The sequence below is a fragment of the Scyliorhinus canicula genome, chromosome 6 (assembly GCF_902713615.1).
Source record: "Scyliorhinus canicula chromosome 6, sScyCan1.1, whole genome shotgun sequence".
Classification (NCBI taxonomy): domain Eukaryota; kingdom Metazoa; phylum Chordata; class Chondrichthyes; order Carcharhiniformes; family Scyliorhinidae; genus Scyliorhinus; species Scyliorhinus canicula.
This window is the reverse complement of record NC_052151.1, coordinates 120945355-120967273: the sequence shown is the minus strand read 5'-3', so window position 1 is coordinate 120967273 and position 21919 is coordinate 120945355. Positions and strand designations below refer to the sequence as shown.

General features: G+C 43.1%; 1 protein-coding gene across 3 annotated transcripts in view; it reads left to right on the top strand.

The window, feature by feature from the left end:
- Positions 1-21715, top strand: part of mpv17 (mitochondrial inner membrane protein MPV17) — a 76652-nt gene extending 54937 nt beyond the window's left edge. For 2 of the 3 annotated variants that reach the window (XM_038800029.1, XM_038800027.1), the window contains 2 exons: positions 893-988; positions 21117-21715. In XM_038800029.1, the coding sequence (XP_038655957.1) occupies positions 893-988; positions 21117-21290 (270 nt within the window). In that variant the 3' untranslated portion in view covers positions 21291-21715. Of the gene's footprint in view, positions 1-892; positions 989-12635; positions 12669-14376; positions 14430-21116 lie in introns of all 3 variants that reach the window. The other variant, XM_038800028.1, reaches the window with a different exon arrangement.
- Positions 21716-21919: the final 204 nt, after the last annotated feature.

The window sequence follows — 21919 nt, the reverse complement described above, 5'->3', positions numbered from 1 at the left end:
GACCCGGGTTCGATTCTCTGCTTGGATCACTATCTGTGGAGAGTCTGATGTTCTCCCCGTGTCTGCATGGGTTTCCTCTGGTTTCCTCCCACAAGTCCTGAAAGGCGTGCTTGTTGGGTGAATTGGACATTCTGAATTCTCTCTGTGTACAGGCGTCTAGTGTGACGACTCGGGGATTTTCACAGAACTTTATTGCCGTGTTTATGTAAGCCTACTTGTGACACTAATTAAGATTATTGTTATTATTAAATGGTTGACACCTCCTAATTTGCATGTTTGTATGTCAGATTTCAATGTTTAAGAATAAAAACATTGCAGTGAATCTGTACTCGCTTGTGCTGGCACAGATCTATGTAAAATATAATATTTTCAGAATGGACATGTATTAATTGTGTACAGGTGAATTTTCTTAAACTGTGAAAGCCACTTTCATGAAACATACCCAGTTCACTACTCTGGTTCTCAGCTCAGTCATATTAGGGGCAGCACGGTAGCATGGTGGTTAGCATAAATGCTTCACAGCTCCAGGGTCCCAGGTTCGATTCCCGGCTGGGTCACTGTCTGTGTGGAGTCTGCACGTCCTCCCCCTGTGTGCGTGGGTTTCCTCCGGGTGCTCCGGTTTCCTCCCACAGTCCAAAGATGTGCGGGTTAGGTGGATTGGCCATGCTAAATTGTCCGTAGTGTCCTAAAAAGTAAGGTTAAGAGGGGGTTGTTGGGTTACGGGTATAGGGTGGATACGTGGGTTTGAGCAGGGTGATCATTGCTCGGCACAACATCGAGGGCCGAAGGGCCTGTTCTGTGCTGTACTATGTGCTATGTTCTATATGTGTTCCTCTGCCACTTGTACTTGTCAAGTCAATTGAAGGAAGGTATCTGGTGTTTTTCTTTCCAGTTTGCACTTGCTCCCTGTTTCTTGGCCTGTTTCCTTGCAGTAGCTTCATTCCTGGGGGGACACACACCAGAAGAAGTATGGTTAAAGTTAAAGACGGTAAGTAATATTTACATTACTAAAATTTTTACCTAGGTGCAGTTTTTTTTTTATTGGTGTACTGCATGAAGATCTAACTCCCAAGTATATAACAAATCTAACCAGCCTCCCGATAGAGTATGGAACGAATGCTGAGAGCAATCCATCATGGACACTATGTACTGTACATGAAAAATACAAAAGCTTTATAAAGCTAAATGCAATTGGATATATATTTAAAGAAATGAAGTTTCAGGGCAAAGGGAAAGAGCAAGGGAATGGGACATAATGCATAATTCTTGGAAATAACCTCTCGCTGTGCCCTATGATTTTTTATATATATTTCATTTACTTTTAATTTCTTTTAGTGATCTCTGCCCCAGCACATACACATATTTTTAGAAAAGCACTTTTTTAAAAAAATCAAAAACTATTTAACTTCTCATTAATTATGGAGTAATGGTTAAAGTTTATGTTCCTTCATGGAGGCTTGGCCTCAGAGTCAATATTGTAAATGCATTATACAATGTTTTTGATAATTCATAGTGATAATGGGGGAAGGGGTGCAGGGTGAGGCTGCTTGCTGAGACTACAGTATCAGAAAATGGCACCTTAAATGGGCAATGGGGCAGTAGTGTTGAGCCAGAAACCCTAGATTCAAATCCCACTCCTGGATTTTATGGCCAAGGATGGTGCAGTTCGAACAGTACCAAACAAGTTGAGTATCAACATGTGCCAACGGCCGGCAGTAAGGGGCGAGAGATTTTCGTCAGCTATATGATGGAAAGCAATTGGAGCCTCTATCGTCACTATCTATAGTTTCAGGTTTCAACATGCATATGTTGCAACAGCAACTGAGAGTCCTTCAGGGGGTCGTAAGTTCAATGGGCTGGAAGGCTGGTGGGGATCAGATTGATGCTAGCAGCATCTGGCTGGAATGGATTTGGGACTTGTCTCCTTGCCCCAGCCATGATGGAGGCTGTAGATTGGACCTCCTGCCTTCAGGCAGAGAACTCCAGAAGAAAAAGTAGAGAAATGGTGCAGTTTATGGAAGTAAAAATGTGTTGGAATGCCTAATACTTGGATGCCCTCTGAAGACATCAAGTGGTGTTTAAATTAGTTTCTATATGCAATATATTTGGTATGTAATTAATTACCTGCTAAACATGTCTTTCATGACAACGTAGAATTGTAGGAAGGTGGTCATTCGGCCTATCATATCTGCCCCATCTTTTTCAAAGTACATTTTTAGTTTGGGCATCTGTCAGTGGGTTCTCTACTACCGTCCTATCTTCACTGGTCAATATACGTTTGGGATTCTTACAGTTCAATGAGTTATAAGATTGGCCTTATTGTGACCTCATAAATGGGGCCTGAGCATTTGCTCACCATGTCAGCTTGTTGATAAAATATGGCGCACCAAAGCCATCTGCAGAATACCCTGATGAATAGACCTAAAGCTGTCACTTTTGGCCCTGCAAAGTGCCCAGTCTACCCCAGATTTCCCGGGAAGTTTAAGATACCTCAAAAATGTGAGCAACAGGTGAAGCTGGCTGTTTTACGCTGCAACCAAGCAGTAGCAACATGAGTGGTGTTCACCATCAATAGGATGCTGCTGCCAAGCCAAAAAGAAGTTGCCTATCAGACGATGCAGTATGTGAATTTCAGTGCTGGTGTGATGTAGGTGTGTAGGGTGTATGTCCTAATGACTGGAGGATTATGACAAACAGCGTGTCCATTCGGACATTTGCAACAGGTAAAGTACTAACTGTACCCAACAAACCTGTGCTTGCAAAACTCCAACCATGGTGTCACAACATTAGATGCGATTCTGGGATTGGTCAACATTTTCAAACAGTCCTAAGAATTATGCTGACAATTAATTTAAGACCATCAGTCAGGCTCACGGTGTGGTTCATTTATGCATGCTAGCAGCGATATATATTCCCACACAGGGCCCTGTCCTTTGCAAACAAAGGAGCATGTACTTACATTGGGCTTTTTTAAATTAATTAAAGTTTAGGCAACAACCAATTCTTGGTCCGTTCCCAGGGCAATACCTTGATCAATCAGAGTCAACCTGCCTGATTTGAATTTAAACAAAGCTGAGCAGTTAACGATGATGTGGAGATGCCAGCATTGGACTGTGGTGGGCACAGTAAGAAGTCTTAAAACACCAGGTTAAAGTCCAACAGGTTTGTTTGGAATCACTAGCTTTCGGCTGCAACTCCTTCATGAGATGAGTCACTCACCTGGTGTTGTATGACTTCTTACTGAGCAGTTAACTGTCAACTGTCAGTTACTGGTGCATTCTCCATGGCAGTACCTCTACCAATCAGAGTCCATTTGCTAACCAATCAGTGCTCGCTCCTCGCGCAGTATAAATTGCTGCTTTGTTTCTAATTTTATATTTTTGCGAATTGTCCTGATAAGTAAAAGATAAAATGCTTCAGCATGTCTCCTTTTTTCAGCAATGCCCATGTTCACTTTCTGTACTACCAAACAACTATAACTATAGTCCCTCACCCCTGAACCCATTCTACGAATAAATCTCTGTTATACCCTTTTCAAAGATTTAATGTCTTAGTAAGAAGTCTTACAACACCAGGTTAAAGTCCAACAGGTTTGTTTCAAATCACTAGCTTTCGGAGCACTGTTCCTTCCTCATGTGAATGAAGAGGTAGGTTCCAGAAACAGGTTGCAGAGCAGAAACTTATAGCCAAGTTCTGCACACATGAGTATGACCTTGACTGGGACCTTGGATTCATGTTGCATTACATTCACCTCCCACCATCTGGCCTGAGCTTGCAAAATCCTACCAACTGTCCTGGCTGGAGACAAATCACACCTCTTTAACCTGGGGTTACCCCTCTCTCTGGCTCTATAAAGACTTAATTACCTGCAAATGCTCGCATTCAAAGTATTGTCTTGCACCTTTGATTTTGTCTATATAAATGTTTCTGGAACCTACCTCTTCATTCACCTGAGGAAGGTGCAGTGCTCCGAAAGCTCGTGATTTGAAACAAACCTGTTGGACTTTAACCTGGTGTTGTAAGTCTTCTTACTGTGTTCACCCCAGTCCAAGATCGGCATCTCCACATCATGTCTTTCTTAAAGTGTGGTGCCTAGAATTGGACAGAAACATCTAACTAGGGCTGAACCACTGATTTTACAGAACTTTCTTACCTTTTCACTTTATAAGGCCCAAGGTGCCATATGCTTTGTTAACCTATCCTTCCACCTTCAAAAAAACCTACGTACAAATACCGCCATGTCACTCTGCTTCATGTATCGTTTACTGTCTCTCATTCTTCTTACATGGATGTATCACATCAGACTTTTATGCATTGGTTTTTATCTGCCATTTTCACAACATTGTCAATTCTGGCAGCTCCCCTTGACAGGAATCTATGGGTTCGCAATTTTTTCCCCCCAGAAAAGCCGCAGTAATAACAGATATAGATGTGCTGTTAGGTGAATTGGACATTCTGAATTCTCCCTCTGTACCCGAGCAGGCACCAGTGTGTGACTAAGGGATTTTCACAGTAGCTTCTTTGCATTGTTAATGCAAGCCTACTTGAATGAAATGAAATGAAAATCGCTTATTGTCACAAGTAGGCTTCAATGAAGTTACTGTGAAAAGCCCCTAGTCGCCACATTCCGGCACCTGTTCGGGGAGGCTGTTACGGGAATCAAACCGTGCTGCTGGCCTGCCAGCGATTTAGCCCAGTGTGCTAAACAGCCCCTTGTGACACTAATAAAGATTATTATTATTAGATCACCTGTAGGTTTGTTATTAATAACAATGACCATCAGATTTCAGAATTGAGAAATTGGCAGGTTCGTGTGACAGTCATGGTGAGCAATGCATCACGGTCATGCTGTGAAATTTATTGGCAAGGCAAATCATTGTTACTTTTTGCTGACTTTAAATATATTTTGCTATTGAATTACTACAATAGTTCAATGATTCAAGCACCTTTAGAACAGATCCTAATGATTACTGTTTTAAACCAAGAGAGGAGAAACCTTTACACTAAATTCGTTTTCCAGGAAAGGACATTGTGCTTTAGATGGAAATTTGACAGCATCAGTATCAATTTCAGAGAAAATCTCAGGACTCTACACTGAGGGTGATTAATTGACTCAATCAACAAGGTCTACAGGTAGTTTTGGAGGCAGATAAATATCCCAAGCCAGAGATTATCTAGCAGTCTATATCAGATGTCATCCTTCAGCTGATAATGTAATTTGATGCTTTGATTCCTGGGGGCATAACGCACTTTGGTATAGAGAGAACTATTCTGTGAGAATTGATTGCTGGTGAAGACTACATTTACCAAGTTATAGAATACATATCTGAAAAGTTGCCTTTTATGATCACACACTTCCAGTTTGGTCTGTGTTTTGATTCAACTCCCAATATCTTCTTAAAATCAGCTACTTACACCTTGAAAGCTTGCTCACATGAGCTATGAGAGCCATTTTTATTGTTTTCTTTCACAGCCTAGGTAGAGGCTGTTTTGGAGAGTCAGTGCAGACTCAATGGGCCAAATGGCCTCCATCTGCACTGTAGGGGTTCTATGGATTCTGCAGTTAGATGATTTTTATATTGTTATTTTGCACCTGCCCTCATTAGCACAAAATACATGGTTGATATTTGGTGGTATCCCAACACATGTGGGTCACTGTTTCTTGTAAAACATTTGGCCAATGCAAGTTTTTAAAATTACATAAAAATTGAGAGCAGGAGTAGGCCATATGGCCCCTCGAGCCTGCTCCGCCATTCAATGAGATCATGGCTGATCTTTTGTGGACTCAGCTCCACTTTCTGGCCCGAACACCATAACCCTTAATCCCTTTATTCTTCAAAAAACTATCTATCTTTATCTTAAAAACATTTAATGAAGGAGCCTCAACTGCTTCACTGGGCAAGGAATTCCATAGATTCACAACCCTTTGGGTGAAGAAGTTCCTCCTAAACTCAGTCCTAAATCTAATTCCCCTTATGTTGAGGCTATGCCCCCTAGTTCTGCTTTCACCCGCCAGTGGAAACAAACTGCCTGCATCTATCCTATCTATTCCCTTCATAATTTTATATGTTTCTGTAAGATCCCCCCTCATCCTTCTAAATTCCAACGAGTACAGTTCCAGTCTACTCACCTCTCCTCATAATCCAACCCCTTCAGCTCTGGGATTAATTAGTGAATCTCCTCTGCACACCCTCCAGCGCCAGTACGTCCTTTCTCAGGTAAGGAGACCAAAACTGAATACAATACTCCAGGTGTGGCCTCACCAACACCTTATACAATTGCAGCATATAACCTCCCTAGTCTTAAACTCCATCCCTCTAGCAATGAAGGACAAAATTCAATTTGCTTTCTTAATCACCTGTTGCACCTGGAAACCAACTTTTTGCGACTCATGCACGAGCACACCCAGGTTTCTCTGCACAGCAGCATGTTTTAATATTTTATCATTTAAATAATAATCACTTTTGCTGTTATTCCTACCAAAATGGATAACCTCACATTTGTCAACATTGTATTCCATCTGCCAGACCCTAGCCCATTCACTTAACCTATCCAAATCCCTCTGCAGACTTCCGGTATCCTCTGCACTTTTTGATTTACCACTCATCTTAGTGTCGTCTGCAAACTTGGACACATTGCCCTTGGTCCCCAACTCCAAATCATCTATGTCAATTGTGGGCCCAACACTGATCCCTGAGGGACACCACTAGCTACTGATTGCCAACCAGAGAAACACCCATTAATCCCCACTCTTTACTTTCTATTAATTAACCAATCCTCTATCCACCACCATTCCGAAGTATGTAAAATGTCAGAGCTGGAAACATTCCAATCCTGCAAGTCAAATCTGATCACATTTTGGTGCTAAGTATTTTTAAGTTGTAAATGCTTAACAATATTCACATATTTAATTGTCTGAACAGAAAACAAAAGCCACTAAGGTAATTAGAGCAAAATGCATAAAGTGCTATTGGATATTTCTTTCCCACCTCGGATTTTCTGTTTGTCTCTGGCAGATGCTGTTTGCATTTGGTTACTTATCCACGGGTTATAGCAGCATTTGGTACCTTGCCGAACTGGTTTCCTTTCAGATGATAGTTTTGACAGAGAGCGCTTGTGGAGGCTATTTCAGCTGAGATAGCACTGTCCTCGCTCAATAAATTTACCCCCCTGCAGGAGATTCACTTGATAATATCAGGAGTTGGGAGCCCGCGCGATTTCTCTTTACTCGAGGGAAGCAGAGTTTACTGGTTTGATATGAATTAACTCGGCAAAGATTAAATCAAATCTGAGATATTCTGATCTGTGTGAATTAATGCTACATCAAGGCAGTGCTTGCATCAATCGGTCCCTTTTTAAATTTTTGTTCGTAGATAAAGACAGTGTTAATGCAATAGGAACACAGTACTAAGTTGAGTTTCAAGGGAGTAAAGCGAGGCTGGTTGGTCTGTACTTTAATGCTAGAAGTATCACAGGTAAGACAGAAGAGTTAAGGGTGTATATTGACACATGGAGTTGTGATGTTGTTGCCATCACAGGGATGTGGTTGAGGGAGGGACAGGCCTGGGTGCTTAACATTCCGGGGTATAAGATCTTCAGGCAAGACAGAGGAGGATGTAAAAGAGGAGGTTCTGTTGCATTATTAATTAAGGAGGGTCTGTTACTGCAAGAGGGATAATATCTTAGAAGGGCCTTCAAATGGGGCTTTGTGGGTGGATAGAGGGCAGTGACACTGCTGAGAGTATTATAGACCCCCAAATAGTCAGCGTGCAATAGAGGAGCAGATAAGTAGACAATTCATGCTGTGTTAAAACAATAATAGAATAATTACATTCAAGGACTTCAACTTTCCCAACATGAAATAGAATAGTCACATTGTAAAGGGTTTAGAGGGAGCAGATTTCTTGAAATGTATTCAAGAGAACTTTTTATATCAACATATGCCTACGGCCATATTCGTCTGAAAACGCCCAATCTCGGAAGCTAAGCAGACTCGGGCCTGGTTAGTATTTATATCAACATATTGAAGGTCCAACAAGGAATGCTGCAGTGCTGTACCTAGTTCTGGGGAATGAAGCCGGACAGATATTTAAGGTAGCAGAGGGGGAGCATTTAAGTGATAGTGACCACAACACTGTCCATTTTAAGTTTGTCATGGAAAGGAAAAAAATCTGCAGCAAACGGCTTTGGATTGGGGGTGAGGCTGGTTTTATTCAAATAAGGCAGGATCTGGCCAAAGTAGACTCTGAACAGCTACTTCTGGGTACAGCTCCAGCAGAATAGTGGGCACATTCAAAATGGAATTGGTGAGAGTACAGGTTTCCTTTAGGGTAAAATGTTGCATCAATAAGTCCACAGAATCCTGGATGTCAGGACTGGATAGAAAGGAAAAGAGAGGCTTTTAACAGGTACAAAGGGAGCAAATCTGCAGGGGTCCTCGTGGAGTATAGAAAGTGCAGGAGGCAGCTCAAAAAAGCAATTAGGTGAGCAAAGAGGGGGCATGTAAAAGCACTGGCGGTAGGATATGGGGAAATACCACGATATTCCATAAGATATCAAGGGGAAGAGGATAACCATTAGCGACCAAGGGGCTAATCTGTGCATTGAGCTGGATGATATTAATAGGGTGTTTGTCTTAATTTTGGTGGAGGTTTTGGGTGCAGAATTCAGACAGAGGGACTGAGATTCTTGAGCAGTTTGACATGAGGAATGAGGAGGTACTGGAGGTTTTGGCGGGGTCCGGATGTATCCCAGGCTGCTGTGGCTCTTGGAATCAAATTTGTAATTCCTCTCTGATCAAAGGGGAGGGGCCAGAGGCCTGGAGAACAGCTAATGTGCTTCTACTTTACAAGAAGGGATGGAAATAAACCTGGAAATTACAGACCAGTGAGTCTCACATCAGTGGTAGGGAAAGTGTTAGAGAAAATTCTGAAGGACAGAATGTATCTACTTGGAGAGGCGACGTTTGATCAGGGATAGTCAGCATGGCTTTGTTGGAGGGAGTTTGCGCCTAACCAATTTAATTGAATATTTTGAGGAGGTAACCAGGAGTGCATATGAGGACAGTGCAGTTGATGTAATTTATATGGATTTAAGCAAAGCCTTTGGCAAGGTCCCACATGGGAGACTAATAAAGAAGGTAAAGTAAATGGGGTCGAGGATAACGTGATAAGTCAGATCCAGAATTGGCTCAGTGATAGGAGTCAGAGGATGGTGGTAGAATGCTGTTTGTGTGACTGGAGGCCGGTATCCAGTGGCACACCACAAGAATCAGTGCTGGGTCCCTTATTGTTTGCGATATATGAAAAGTAAGTGTGCTGATGACACAAAGATTCAACGGGTGGTTGACATTAAAGAAGAAGGTCTTGGGTTACAGGGTGATATGGACAGATTGGTCACAGGGGTAGATCAGTGGCATTTGGAATTTCACCCTGAAAATTGAGTGGTGATGAGCTTTGGAAGGAGTAACATGACAAGGGCGTACTCAATGAATGGCAGGACAGTCCGGTGCAGAGGGACCTTGGGGTGCTTGTCTGCAGGACAGGTGTGTTAGGGAACTTAAAAAGGCATATGGAACACATGCTTTATCAGTCGTGGCACAGATTATAAGAGCAGGGAGGTTATGTTAGAGCTGTACAAGACTTTGGTTAGGCTGGAGTATTGTGTGCAGTTCTGGTAACTGCACTATAGGAATGATGTGACTGCACTATAGGACCATAAAACATAGGAGCAGAATTAGGCCACTCGGCCCACCGAGTCTGCTCCGCCATACAATCGTGGCTGATATTTTTCTCATCCCCATTCTCCTGCCTTCTCCCCATAACCCCTGATCCCCTTATTGATCAAAAACCTATCTATCTCTGTCGGGGCCTCACGGTAGCATGGTGGTTAGCATCAATGCTTCACAGCTCCAGGGTTCCAGGTTCGATTCCCGGCTGGGTCACTGTCTGTGTGGAGTCTGCACGTCCTCCCCGTGTGTGCGTGGGTTTCCTCCGGGTGCTCCGGTTTCCTCCCACAGTCCAAAGATGTGCGGGTTAGGTGGATTGGCCATGCTAAATTGCCCGTAGTGTAAGGTTAATGGGGGGATTGTTGGGTTACGGGTATACGGGTTACGTGAGTTTAAGTAGGGTGATCATTGCTCGGCACAACATCGAGGGCCGAAGGGCCTGTTCTGTGCTGTACTGTTCTATGTTCTAAAGACACTCAGTGATTTGGCCTCCACAGCCTTCTGTGGCAAAAGGTTCCACAGATTCACCACCCTCTGTCTGTCTGAAGAAATCTCTCCTCATCTCTATTTTAAAGGACCGTCCCTTTAGTCTGAGATTGTGTCCTCTGCTTCTAGATTTTCCTACAAGTGGAAACATCCTCTCCTCGTCCACTCTATCCAAGCCACGCAGTATTCTGTAAGTTTCAATAAGATACCCCCTCATCCTTCTTAAACTCCAACGAGTACAGACCCAGAATCCTCAACTGTTCCGCATGTGACAAGCTCTTCATTCCAGGGATAATTTTTGTGAACCTCTTCTGGACCCTTTCCAAGGCCAGCACAGCCTTCCTTAGATACGGCTTACAATTCTCCAAATGGGGTCTGACCAGAGCTAAGAGAGGGTGCAGAGGTGATTTACCAGGATGTTGTCTGCGATGGAGCATTTTAGCAATGAACAGAGGATGAATAAGCTCGGTTTGTTTTCTTTGGAACAGAGAAAGCTGAGAGGGCACCTGATTATTATGATTATTATGATGGGCATGGACAGGGTAGACAGAAGGCAGCTATTCCCTTTATTTGAAGGGTCAATAAGAAGGGGGCATGATTTTAAGATGCAAGGAGGTTTAGAGGGGATTTGAGGGAAAACATTTCATCCAGACGGTGATGGAAAGCTGGAATGCACAGCCTAGGAGGGTAGTTGAGGCAGGCAACCTCACAAATTGATGAGCACTTGAAATGTCATAACATTCAATCTAAGGGCCAAGTGCTGGGAAGTGGGATTAGTGTAGATTTGGAGTAGTTTTTTGGGCTTGATGGGCTGAAAGGCCTCTTTTGTATGAATAAATGGAAAATCATTGGGCAACATGCTCCAACTGCTTAATAAGTGGTCCAGGAATAAAGAGGAAAAAATGGTACTCTGTGGTGTGCTTGAGTGAGAAACATTTGATCTATCTATTGCTCAGTGATTTGTTTTCCGTCTGATTACTGTTGATTTATTGTCGGGCAAGTGAAATCATAAAAATATTTTTAAAATGGTATCCATATAGCACCTTTTACATCCCCATGCTCAGCCAATGAATGACATTTTGAAGTCTAATCACTAAGTCAATTTGCACACCAGAATCCCAATAGCCGAGATTTTATCTGAGGACTCTGCTGATGCTGGTGGATCGAATGTTAGCCCCCAAGAGAAACCCTGCTCGCCTCCGAAAAAGTGTGATAGGACTTTTGTACATCCACCTAGAAAAGGTTTGACATCTAATCTGTAAGATGAAGGGAAGAAAAGGAAAAATTAGGAGAATACATAACAGCAATTAGGTAATAGGAGCAGAGGTGGGAAAAATTCACTGATGCAATCTGAAAAAAAAGAAAATTCTTTATTGTTTTCACAAAATGTGTATATGTACCACTTTTTAGCGAGGATTTTTAAAATCTACACTGTACAGGGGAATATGTTAGAAAAAGCATTGCCAATTTGAGAAGTAGAATAGAATGCCACATAGACTGAGGCGTTGGGAGATGCAAAACAAGTGTGCTGCATTGTACTAACAGGTGAGGGAGCGCAATTACAACACAATATGTTTGAATAACTTGGTACCCTGGTAAATGAGAATATAAGGAATGATGATCGTTGATGGGAAGTATGAACGGTACATTTTTAACATATCATAAAGATATACCTACACACACCCTATTTGACCTTAAATGCACTAGGAACCTGCTGTGTTAATGGTGAATTATAGGAACGGAAGAATTTAGCATTGTACAGTTCCTTTCGCAAACTTGGGATGACCCAAAGCACTTCACCACCAAATGGGGAGTTAAGACTAAATTTCTATTTCCTGCCAGGAAATGATGACTAATATCCATATAGTAAGGTGTCATGAATAACAATGAGATGAGTGGCTAGACAATTTGTTTAAATTATGTGTTGGTTGAGGGATGAATATTGGCCAAGGCATGGGGAACACTCCTCTCCTCTTTGAATAGTGCCGTAGAATCTTTTGAAATGGTAGCATGGTTTCAAGTCTTGTTTGAAAAACTGCATCTTCAACAATATAAAGCACTCTCAGTACTGCACTAAGTATCAGCTTAGGTTATATACTTAGTCATTGGAGTAGGGGATGAACCCATGACCTTTCAATTTGCAGTTGAGTACCACCACTCAGACATGGCTGACACAGGTCAAAATCCAATAGGATCATCTGCTAGTGCTTGTTCTCTATGGATTTTTGGAACACAATGACACGTTTCTGAGAGGAACATAAATTCCACTTGGTAAGCGAGGTATCCACGTCAGTATTAAAGTTTAACCAGATGTATTTTGCTTTCATCTCGTGTATCTCAAGTGTACAATTTGAGGACGTTTACAAATTTTTTGTAATTGTAATTTTATAAAGTGATTTTGACTATTTGTTCTCTTTTTCAGGATTATAAAGATATATTAGTATCAAACTATTATGTGAGTAATAATATCCATTTAAATTCTTCTGTTGAGTTTTTAAGTGGTATTGCCAACTCAGCAATGTAGCCCACAATGGTGCCAGTCTCAGTCACTGACCTTTTCATCCTTGTATCTAGTATATGAATCCCACTGGAAATGTTAGAGAAAAGAGGCCAGAGATCACCTCCAGCCCTAAACCCCCCCCCCCCCATTTCCTCTTTGGTGATTTTACCTTCAGTAGTCAAGCGCTACACACTGGAGCATCATCCTCCTTAAATCTCTCACCTCTCAAAGCTTTTGCGAAACTGTCCAACATCCCCTTGTGTGATCCAGCATCAATTTAATGTTTCTGTGACATACCGGGCGCGATTCTCCGCTCCCACGCCGGGTGGGAGAATCGCGGGAGGGCCGCTCTGGCACCCCCCCCCCCCCCCCCCCCAAAAAACGCGACATGCCGCTTGGAGAATTGCGGGCCGCCGTTTTTCACGGCGACCCGCAATTCTCCGACCCGGATGGGCCGAGCGGCCTGCTGTTCCCGACCGGTTCACGCCGGCGGCAACCACACCTGGTCGCTGCCGGCGTGAACATGGCACCAAAAGCTGGTTTGTGGCTTGTGGGGGGCGGAGAGGGGAGTGAGCACCACGACCGTGCTCGGGAGGGGACTGGCCCGCGATTGGTGCCCACCGATCGTCGGGCCGGCGTCCCCTCCGCCGCCCCGCAAGATCAAGTCGCCACGTCGCAGCGCAGCGGAGGGAAATACGGCAACCGCGCATGCGTGGGGGACGTCATTAGGCGCGCCGGCCGCGTCACTCTCGGCGGGCCGGGCCTTAACGCCAGCGACAAGGCCCCGCGCCCGAGATTTACGGCACGGCCCTCCTAGCCCCCCGGCGGGGGGGAGAATAGGGGGCGAGGAGCAGCCTCCGACGCCGTCGTGAACCTCTCCGGGTTTCACGACGGCGTCAGGCCTTGCGGAGAATTCCGCCCACCGTGAGACATTTTGCTACTTTAAAGGTTCTCTATAAGTACATGTTTTTCATCTTGTTGAAAGGTTCAGCACCCAAAGTGCTGTATTGGTTTCTCAACATATGAAACCGTACCTGATTGTTTCCAAGGATTTTTGTTTTTGTTTCACCTGGTCACCTTTCATCCAACTAAAATTAGCTAAATTCCTTTCATTATTTCCTTTGTTTATTTTTAACGTGGGTTTTGTTTGGTGATAGCCATTATTTCTCCCAAGTATTCAGCTACCTACAGATTGCTCACTTGTCCTCCAGCAACCTTCAATAAACTTTTTTTCATTTTGATCATCGCTTGTAACCTCTTCCGATCTACCTTATGGTAATTAAAGTTTCCCATTATGGTAATAGTGTTATCACTGCAAACCTTTGTAACTTGTGTCCAGGCCTCATCCTCAACTCTTTCCCACATTTTCCAGTGGTTTATAATGGGCTCCTCACATTGTAACAAATCTGAGAATATGTTAATAGGATTAGATGAAGTCATCTTTTGTTGCTGATAAACTAGCACAGTTTATTGGCAAGACAGTTTATTGGACCAAATAGCCCATTTCTGTACTCTGAATTCTTTGTAACATTGCATGATTATCTTTAGTATTGATGCTTTCCACAGCAGAAGGTATCCACATGATTTTGTTTTCAATTGTGCAAGTTAAAATCTATCCTTTATAGTAAAAGTTGTAAAACTATTTTTTTCTTTTCTTTTAAAGATCTGGCCAGCTGTACAAATGCTAAATTTCTACTTTGTACCACTAGTTTACAGGTAAAAACAAAGTAATTTATTACTAGAGTTAATCACCCAAAAAACATTGCATGTTCTGCCAAGGTAACAAGATGTGACCGTGTTGATTTTCTGGTCTGAATGAGCTCCTGGTATAAAAGATGCCTGCCTCCTGTGAGGATGAAGGACAAGTATGGCACGCTTCTGGAACCTGGGATAATAAGAGATATTGTGAGCCTAATCAAAAGGAAAAAGGAAACATTTGCAAGGGCTGGAAGGCTGGGAACAGGCAAAGCCCTTGAAGAATATTAAAAAAGTAGGAAGGAACTTAAGCAAAGAGTCAGGAAGGCGAAAAGGGGTCATTAAAAAGTCCTTGGCAAACAGGATTAAGGAGAATCCCAAGGCATTTTATACATCTGTAAAGAGCAAGAGGGTCGCCGGGGATGGTTTGGCCCTCGCAAGTACAGAGGAAGAAATCTATGCGTGGAGCCAGAGGAAATGGGCGAGATACTAAATTACTACTTTGCTTCAGTATTCACCAAAAAGAAGGACTTGGTGCATGTCTAGAAGAGTGTGTAGATAGTCTGAGTCATATCGATAACAAAAAGCATTAAGGTAGATAAATCCCCAGGACCTGATGGAATCTACCCGAGAATACTGAGGGAGTTAAGGGACGAAATTTCTGAGGCCTTGACAGAAATATTTGTATCCTCTTTGGCTACAGGTGAGGTCCAAGAATTACATAGAATTACATAGAATTTACAGTGCAGAAGGAGGCCATTCGGCCCATCGAGTCTGCACCGGCTCCTGGAAAGAACACCCTACCCAAGGTTAACACCTCCACCCTATCCCCATAACCCAGTAACCCCACCCAACACTAAGGGCAATTTTGGACACTAAGGGCAATTTATCACGGCCAATCCACCTAACCTGCACATCTTTGGACTGTGGGAGGAAACCGGAGCACCCGGAGGAAACCCACGCACACACGGGGAGGATGTGCAGACTCCGCACAGACAGTGACCCAAGCCAGAATCGAACCTGGGACCCTGGAGCTGTGAAGCGATTGTGCTATCCACAATGCTACCGTGCTGCCCACAGAGGACTGGAGAATAGCTGATGTTCTTCCTTTGTTTAGGGACAGGGTTTACTCAATTTGGAAACATTGAGTTATTAGCATTAGGCATCATGGTTTTGTGAAGGGGAAGTCATGTCTCACTAATTTGATCAAGTTTTTTGAGGAAGTGACTAAAATGATTGATGAAGGAAGAGCAGTGGATGTTGTCGACATGGACTTCAGTAAGGCCTTTGACAAGGTTCCTCATGGCAGACTGGTACAAAAGGTGAAGTCACATGGGATCAGAGGTGGCAAGATAGATACAGAACTGACTCAGTCATAGAAGATAGAGGGTTGCAGTGGAAGCGTGTTTCGATCCGCAGCGATCAGTGCTGGGACCTTTGTTGTTTGCAGTATATATAAATGATTTGGAGGAAAATGTAGCTGGTCTCATTAGTATTTTTACGGATGACACAGTTGCAGATAGTAAAGAGGACTGTCAGCGGATACAGCAGGATGTAGATCGGTTGAAGATTCGGGCAGAGAAATGGCAGATGGTGTTTAATCCAGACAAATGTGAGGTAATGCATTTTGGAAGGTCTAATACAGGCGGAATTATACAGTAAACGACAGAACCCTTCAGAGTTTGACAGGCAGATCTGGGCGTACAGGTCCACAGATCACTGAAGTGGCAACGTAGGTGGATTAGGTAGTCAAGAAGGCATACGGCATGCTTGCCTTCATCGGTCGGGGCATTGAGTATAAAAATTGGCAAGTCATGTTGCAGCTGTATAGAACCTTCGGCCACATTTGGAATATTGTGTAAAATTTTGATCACCACACCACCAGAAGGGCGTGGATACTTTGGAGAAGTCACAGAAGAGGTTTACCAGGATGTTGCCTGGCATGGGTGGTATTAGCTATGAGGAGAGTTTGGATACACTTGGATTATTTTCACTGAAACAAAGGAGGTTGAGGGGCATAGACAGAGTGGATAGTCAGGAGCTTTTTTTCAGGGTGGAAAAGTTCATTACTAGGGAACATAGGGTTAAGGTGCAAGGGGGATAAGTTTCGAGTAGAAGTACAAGACAAGCTTTTTTACACAGAAGGTGCTGAGTTCCTGGAACATGCTACCGGGGGAGATGGTGGAATCACATACAATACCGACGTTAAAGAGGTATCAAGACAAATGCATGAATCAGTTGGGAATCGAGGGATACGGACCCCAGAAGTTAAGAAGGTTATAGGTTAGGCAGGCATCATGATCAGCGCAGGCTTGGAGGGCCGAAGGGCCTGTTCCTATTCTTTGTTCTCTGAAGCTGGCTGATTGTCAGACAGAATTTGGGGGCACGGTAGCACAGTGGTAGCACAGTTGCTTCACAGCTCCAGGGTGCCAGGTTCGATTCCCGCTTGGGTCTCTGATTGTGTGGAGTTTCTCCGTGTGTGCGTGGGTTTCCTCCAGGTGCTCTGGTTTCCTCCCACAGTCCAAAGATATGCAGGTTTTGCCCTTAGTGTCCAAAAAGGATAGGTGGGGTTACGGGGATAGGGTGGATATGTGGGCTAGGTAGGGTGCTCTTTTTACAAGGGCCGGTGCAGGTTCGACCGGCCAAACGGACTCCTTCTGCACTGTGAATTCTACAATCATTTTCCGTGTGCTGCTGTAGATTTGAAAATCCTGCAACCACACCTTAAATGGAAATGAACCCAAATTTGTATCAGTGTTGATGGTGACATAGTGGTCAGGTCACTGGGCCACCTTTACCCTGATCAGGCCTACATGTGACATCAGATCCACGACTCTTAACTACCCTCAAAGGGCAATTAGCAATGGCCAACAATTATTGGCATAGCCAGTGATGTCCACAACTCATTAAATAATTTGGTTTTCAGGATTCCCCGGTGGGTAAGTGCTGATGTGCAACTATTTCTGGTGCAGCCTCGCTTGCTTGGCATCTGTCTTTAGCTCCGCCCTTCCTTTTCCCCCAAGTAACAGATAGAAAAGCATTTCCTTCTGGGTGGCCATGGCCCAGTTGTAAACTGTGCCAGCTAGAAGAGGTGTTAGTGCCAAAATCTGCATCACAAACACATTTTTAAATGTTTAAATTATATTCTGTAATGCTGAGGGTTAACCGTTCACGTTGTGAACTGGTAAAGGAATAGTACGCTCGACAGCTTACTTTATAACAGAAATTGTTCTTGTTCTCTAACAATGCTGCGTCGGAAGGCCTTGGGCTGGATTCTCCGTCGGCGGGATCCTCCGCTTCGCCGGTGGATTTCCCGATGGCGTGGGGCTGCCCTCGATGGGAAACCTCATTGGCTGGCTGCCAGGACGGAAGATCCTGCTGCCGGCAGTGGCGAAAACATTTGTGGTGGGACAGAGAATTCCGCCCCTTGTCTCTGTTCAGTGGGGTCAGGTTTGGATCTGGTAAAACTGATTGGGTGAAATGAATCATTGAAATAAGCCCTTAATGATGAATTATCTATTAAAATTAATACAACACCTGATTCCATGCCCTTTAGCTGACAGAAACATAGAAACTAGAAGCAAGAATAGACCATTAGGCCCTTCGAGCCTGCTCCATCATTCAATGTGATCATGACTGATCCTCTATCTCAGTGTCATATTCCTGCTTTCTCCCCTACCCCTTGATGCCATTAAAAAAAAATTTTAATATATATTTTTCTCGAATATATTTAGTATCGTGGCCTCCACAGCCTTCCATGGTAGACTAGCCTTTGAATAAATAATGTTTTCCTCATCGTGGCCCTAAATGGTCTACCTGAGAGTGTGTCCCCTGATTCTAGATTCTCCTCCCTGCAGCTAGTCTGTTCAAAATCTATACATATCAAGTAGTGTACAGTTCAGAGATTCCAATTGTCGTTCAAAACCTAACAAGAAAGGAATTCATAAAGTATGCAAACTGCACCATGAAAGTATTTCAGTTTTTCTATACATCTCAAATTATCCAGAATGAAAGTTGGATTGGGAGGAATGTGACTAGAGCAGTAGCTTAATAAAATGTTCATGTTTATACCAGATTAACTAATTCATCGTAGAACTGTTGTTCATATAGAACATTACAGCGCAGTACAGGCCCTGCGGCCCTCGATGTTGCGCTGACCTGTGAAACCACTCTAAAGCCCATTTACATTATTCCCTTATCATCCATATGCCTATCCAATTACCATTTAAATGCCCTTAATGTTGGCGAGTCCATTACTGTTGCAGGCAGGGCATTCCATGCCCGTACTACTCTGAATAAAGAAACTGCCTCTGACATCTGTCCTATATCTATCTCCCCTCAATTTAAAGCTATGTCCCCTCGTGCTAGACATCACCATCCGAGGAAAAAGGCTCTCATTGTCTACCCTATCTAATCCTTTGATCATCTTGTATGCCTCAAATTAAGTCACCTCTTAACCATCTTCTCTCTAACGAAAACAGCCTCAAGTCCCTCAGCCTTTCCTCATAAGATCTTCCCTCCATATCAGGCAACATTCTAGTAAATCTCCTCTGCACCCTTTCCAATGCTTCCACATCCTTCCTCTAATGCGGCGACCAGAATTGTACCCAATACTCCAAATGCGGCCGCACCAGAGTTTTGTACAGCTGCAACATGACCTCATGGCTCCGAAACTCAATCCCTCCACCAATAAAAGCTAACACACCGTCTTAACAACCCTATCAACTTGGGTGGCAACTTTCAGGGATCTATGTACATGGACACCGAGATCTCTGTTCATCCACACTACCAAGAATCTTACCATTAGCCCAGTACTCTGTCTTCCTGTTACTCCTTCCAAAATGAATCACCTCACACTTTTCTGCATTAAACTCTATTTGCCACCCCTCAACCTAGCTCTGCAGCTTATCTATGTCCCTCTGTAACCTGCAACATCCTTCCACATTGTCCACAACTCCACCGACTTTAGTGTCATCTGCAAATTTACCCACCTATCCTTCTACGCTCTCCTCCGGGTCATTCATAAAAATGACAAACAGCAGTGGCCCCAAAACAGATCCTTGTGGTACATCACTAGTAACTGAACTCCAGGCTGAACATTTCCCATCAACCACCAAAGTCTGTCGTCTTACAGCGAGCCAATGTCTGATCCAAACTGCTAAATCACCCTGATTTTCTGTAATATGCTGCCACTTACTTGACGTTTGTGGGCAGGCATCGATATTCCATTCCTCCACTGGCCTAACCATGGACCAGCCACTTTAGGGAGGTGGCATTTGCTCTGCTTTTTGCACACAACACCCAGCAAACTAAAAGCTCATTGGCAGAGAAAACTAGACCGTTACCTTGTGCTGCTGCAAACCGGTCCTCTCAACAACCTGCAATGCTTGGCCTATCTGCCAGATCTAAGATAATGTGTCCAGTTCTAAGTGAACGACAAGCAAAGACACCAGTCCTACTTAATAATAATAATATTTATTATTGTCACAAGTAGGCTTACATTAACACTGCAATGAAGTTACTGTGAAAAGCCCCTAGTCACCACATTTTGGCGCCTGTTTGGGTACTCCGAGGGAGAATTCAGAATGTCCAATTCACCTAACTGCCCGTCTTTCGGGGCTTGTGGGAGGAAACCTACACAGACTGCTATAGAAGGAAATAGTTGCTTTTGGATTATAAATGTCACTGGTACCATGGCGCAGATTTTGCGGTGAGCAAGTAATGTCAGCTGTTACACTTGCCAAAAATGTTCTGAGTTTTTTCACTGGAAGTTACTCTGGAAATCCTAAACAGCATAGCATTCTCTGCTGGAATCTGTGTGAGCAGAACCGGAAACTGCCTCTTAACCAATCTAACGAGATGCGCAGAGCCTGGAAAATATTGATTTAAATGCATGTTAGAATATTTAATTAATTTTCCTTTTTTTTTATTCGTTCCTGGGATGTGGGCATTGATGGCTAGGTCAGCATTTATAGCCCCTCCCTAATTGCCCATCCTTGGAGGGAATTTGAGAGTCAACCAAATTGCTACTGGTCTGGAATCACATGTGGGCCAGACCGGGTAAGGGTGACAGATTTTCTTCCCTAAAGCACATTTCATGAACCAGATGGTATTTTGTCGGAATTGGCAATTGTTTAATGCTTCGACTTTTAATCCCGGAATTTTTTTTATTATGAATTCAAATTTCACCATCTGCCATGGTGGGATTTGGACCCAGGTCCGCAAGTATTTTTCTGTGCCTGTGGATTACTACGACACCACCATGAAATAGAAAGACACAGGAAGGTGGGATTGAAAGAGATTAAATAGACAAACAAAAGTTTTAAAAAACTTACTTTTTCTGCTTTGTTTAGTGGATATCTAGTGGGGCAGCACTGCAACTTCATGTCTTTCCATGCGTTTCAGTGAGAGTGCTTTGACATAATTCAGCTTGTTGAAGCTCCTAGAGGAATGGGGTAACAAGGACAGCAAATTCCTGATTTCTGCCATTAACTGCACATGTGCCTTGCTGTTACTTTTCCTGTGTTGTGATCATCAGAATAACTACTACCGGCCAGCAAATTACTATTTCAGAGCAAATTAATTTCCCAGGCACCTTTTACTTGCCTGATTTTTCAACTTGAAACAAAACTGTACTTAAAATTTAAATTCATTGTCCTGGCTAATAAATTATTCACGTCACTCTCAATTTTTTTTATTTTGACGCAGGTTGCCCCTGATTCAGATTGTTGCACTGATGTGGAATACCTACCTCTCATGGATGGCAAACAAATGAGATTTTATCTGAGTAATTATTGTGTTTCATTTCCGGGGCAAAAGACAGGTGGATTTGCTGAACTACTCAACATGGTCTTTCTATTTACGAAAATGCTAACGTTGTAGTGTAATGGTGTTGCAATTATTCTAAGGAAATGCTGGGAGGTTTACATTGCTCGATCATTCAGCATTGTTTACATTATTTGTCACCAATTCCCCTACCTCGGACATGAAGAATACAATATCCAATGTGAATGCGGCAGTTGGCAGGAAAGAAGCTGGAAGATCTGAACTTGGAAAAACGTCAGCAAATTGCTTTTAATGAAACGCTATGCTGAATGTTCACAAAATAATTCTGTGAAACTAGGTTGCAGTTCAGTTTACACACACCTGCCTTTTGGGCTGAAATACACTTTCTTCGATGATTACGTTTGTTTTGGACCAATTGAAACTGTAACGACGGGAATTCATTGTCGCTCATTATTTTATGTAATATATTCAGTGTACTTGTTTCCTCCCTTGCCCTAACTTATAAATAATAGCTGGTTTCAGATCAAAGTTAATTGATTACCAGGGGTGTAGGTTTCTACCAGTGATTAACTTGTTATAAATGCCAATTCACTGAACATATTGGAAGGGGGGGGGGGATATTAAAATAATAAACAAGTTTTGAAGCTAATCTGCCCAAGTGCAAGATGCAAGGATATAAATAGTACAAAGAGAGGAATAAAGTACATTGGATAGGTATATTTTAA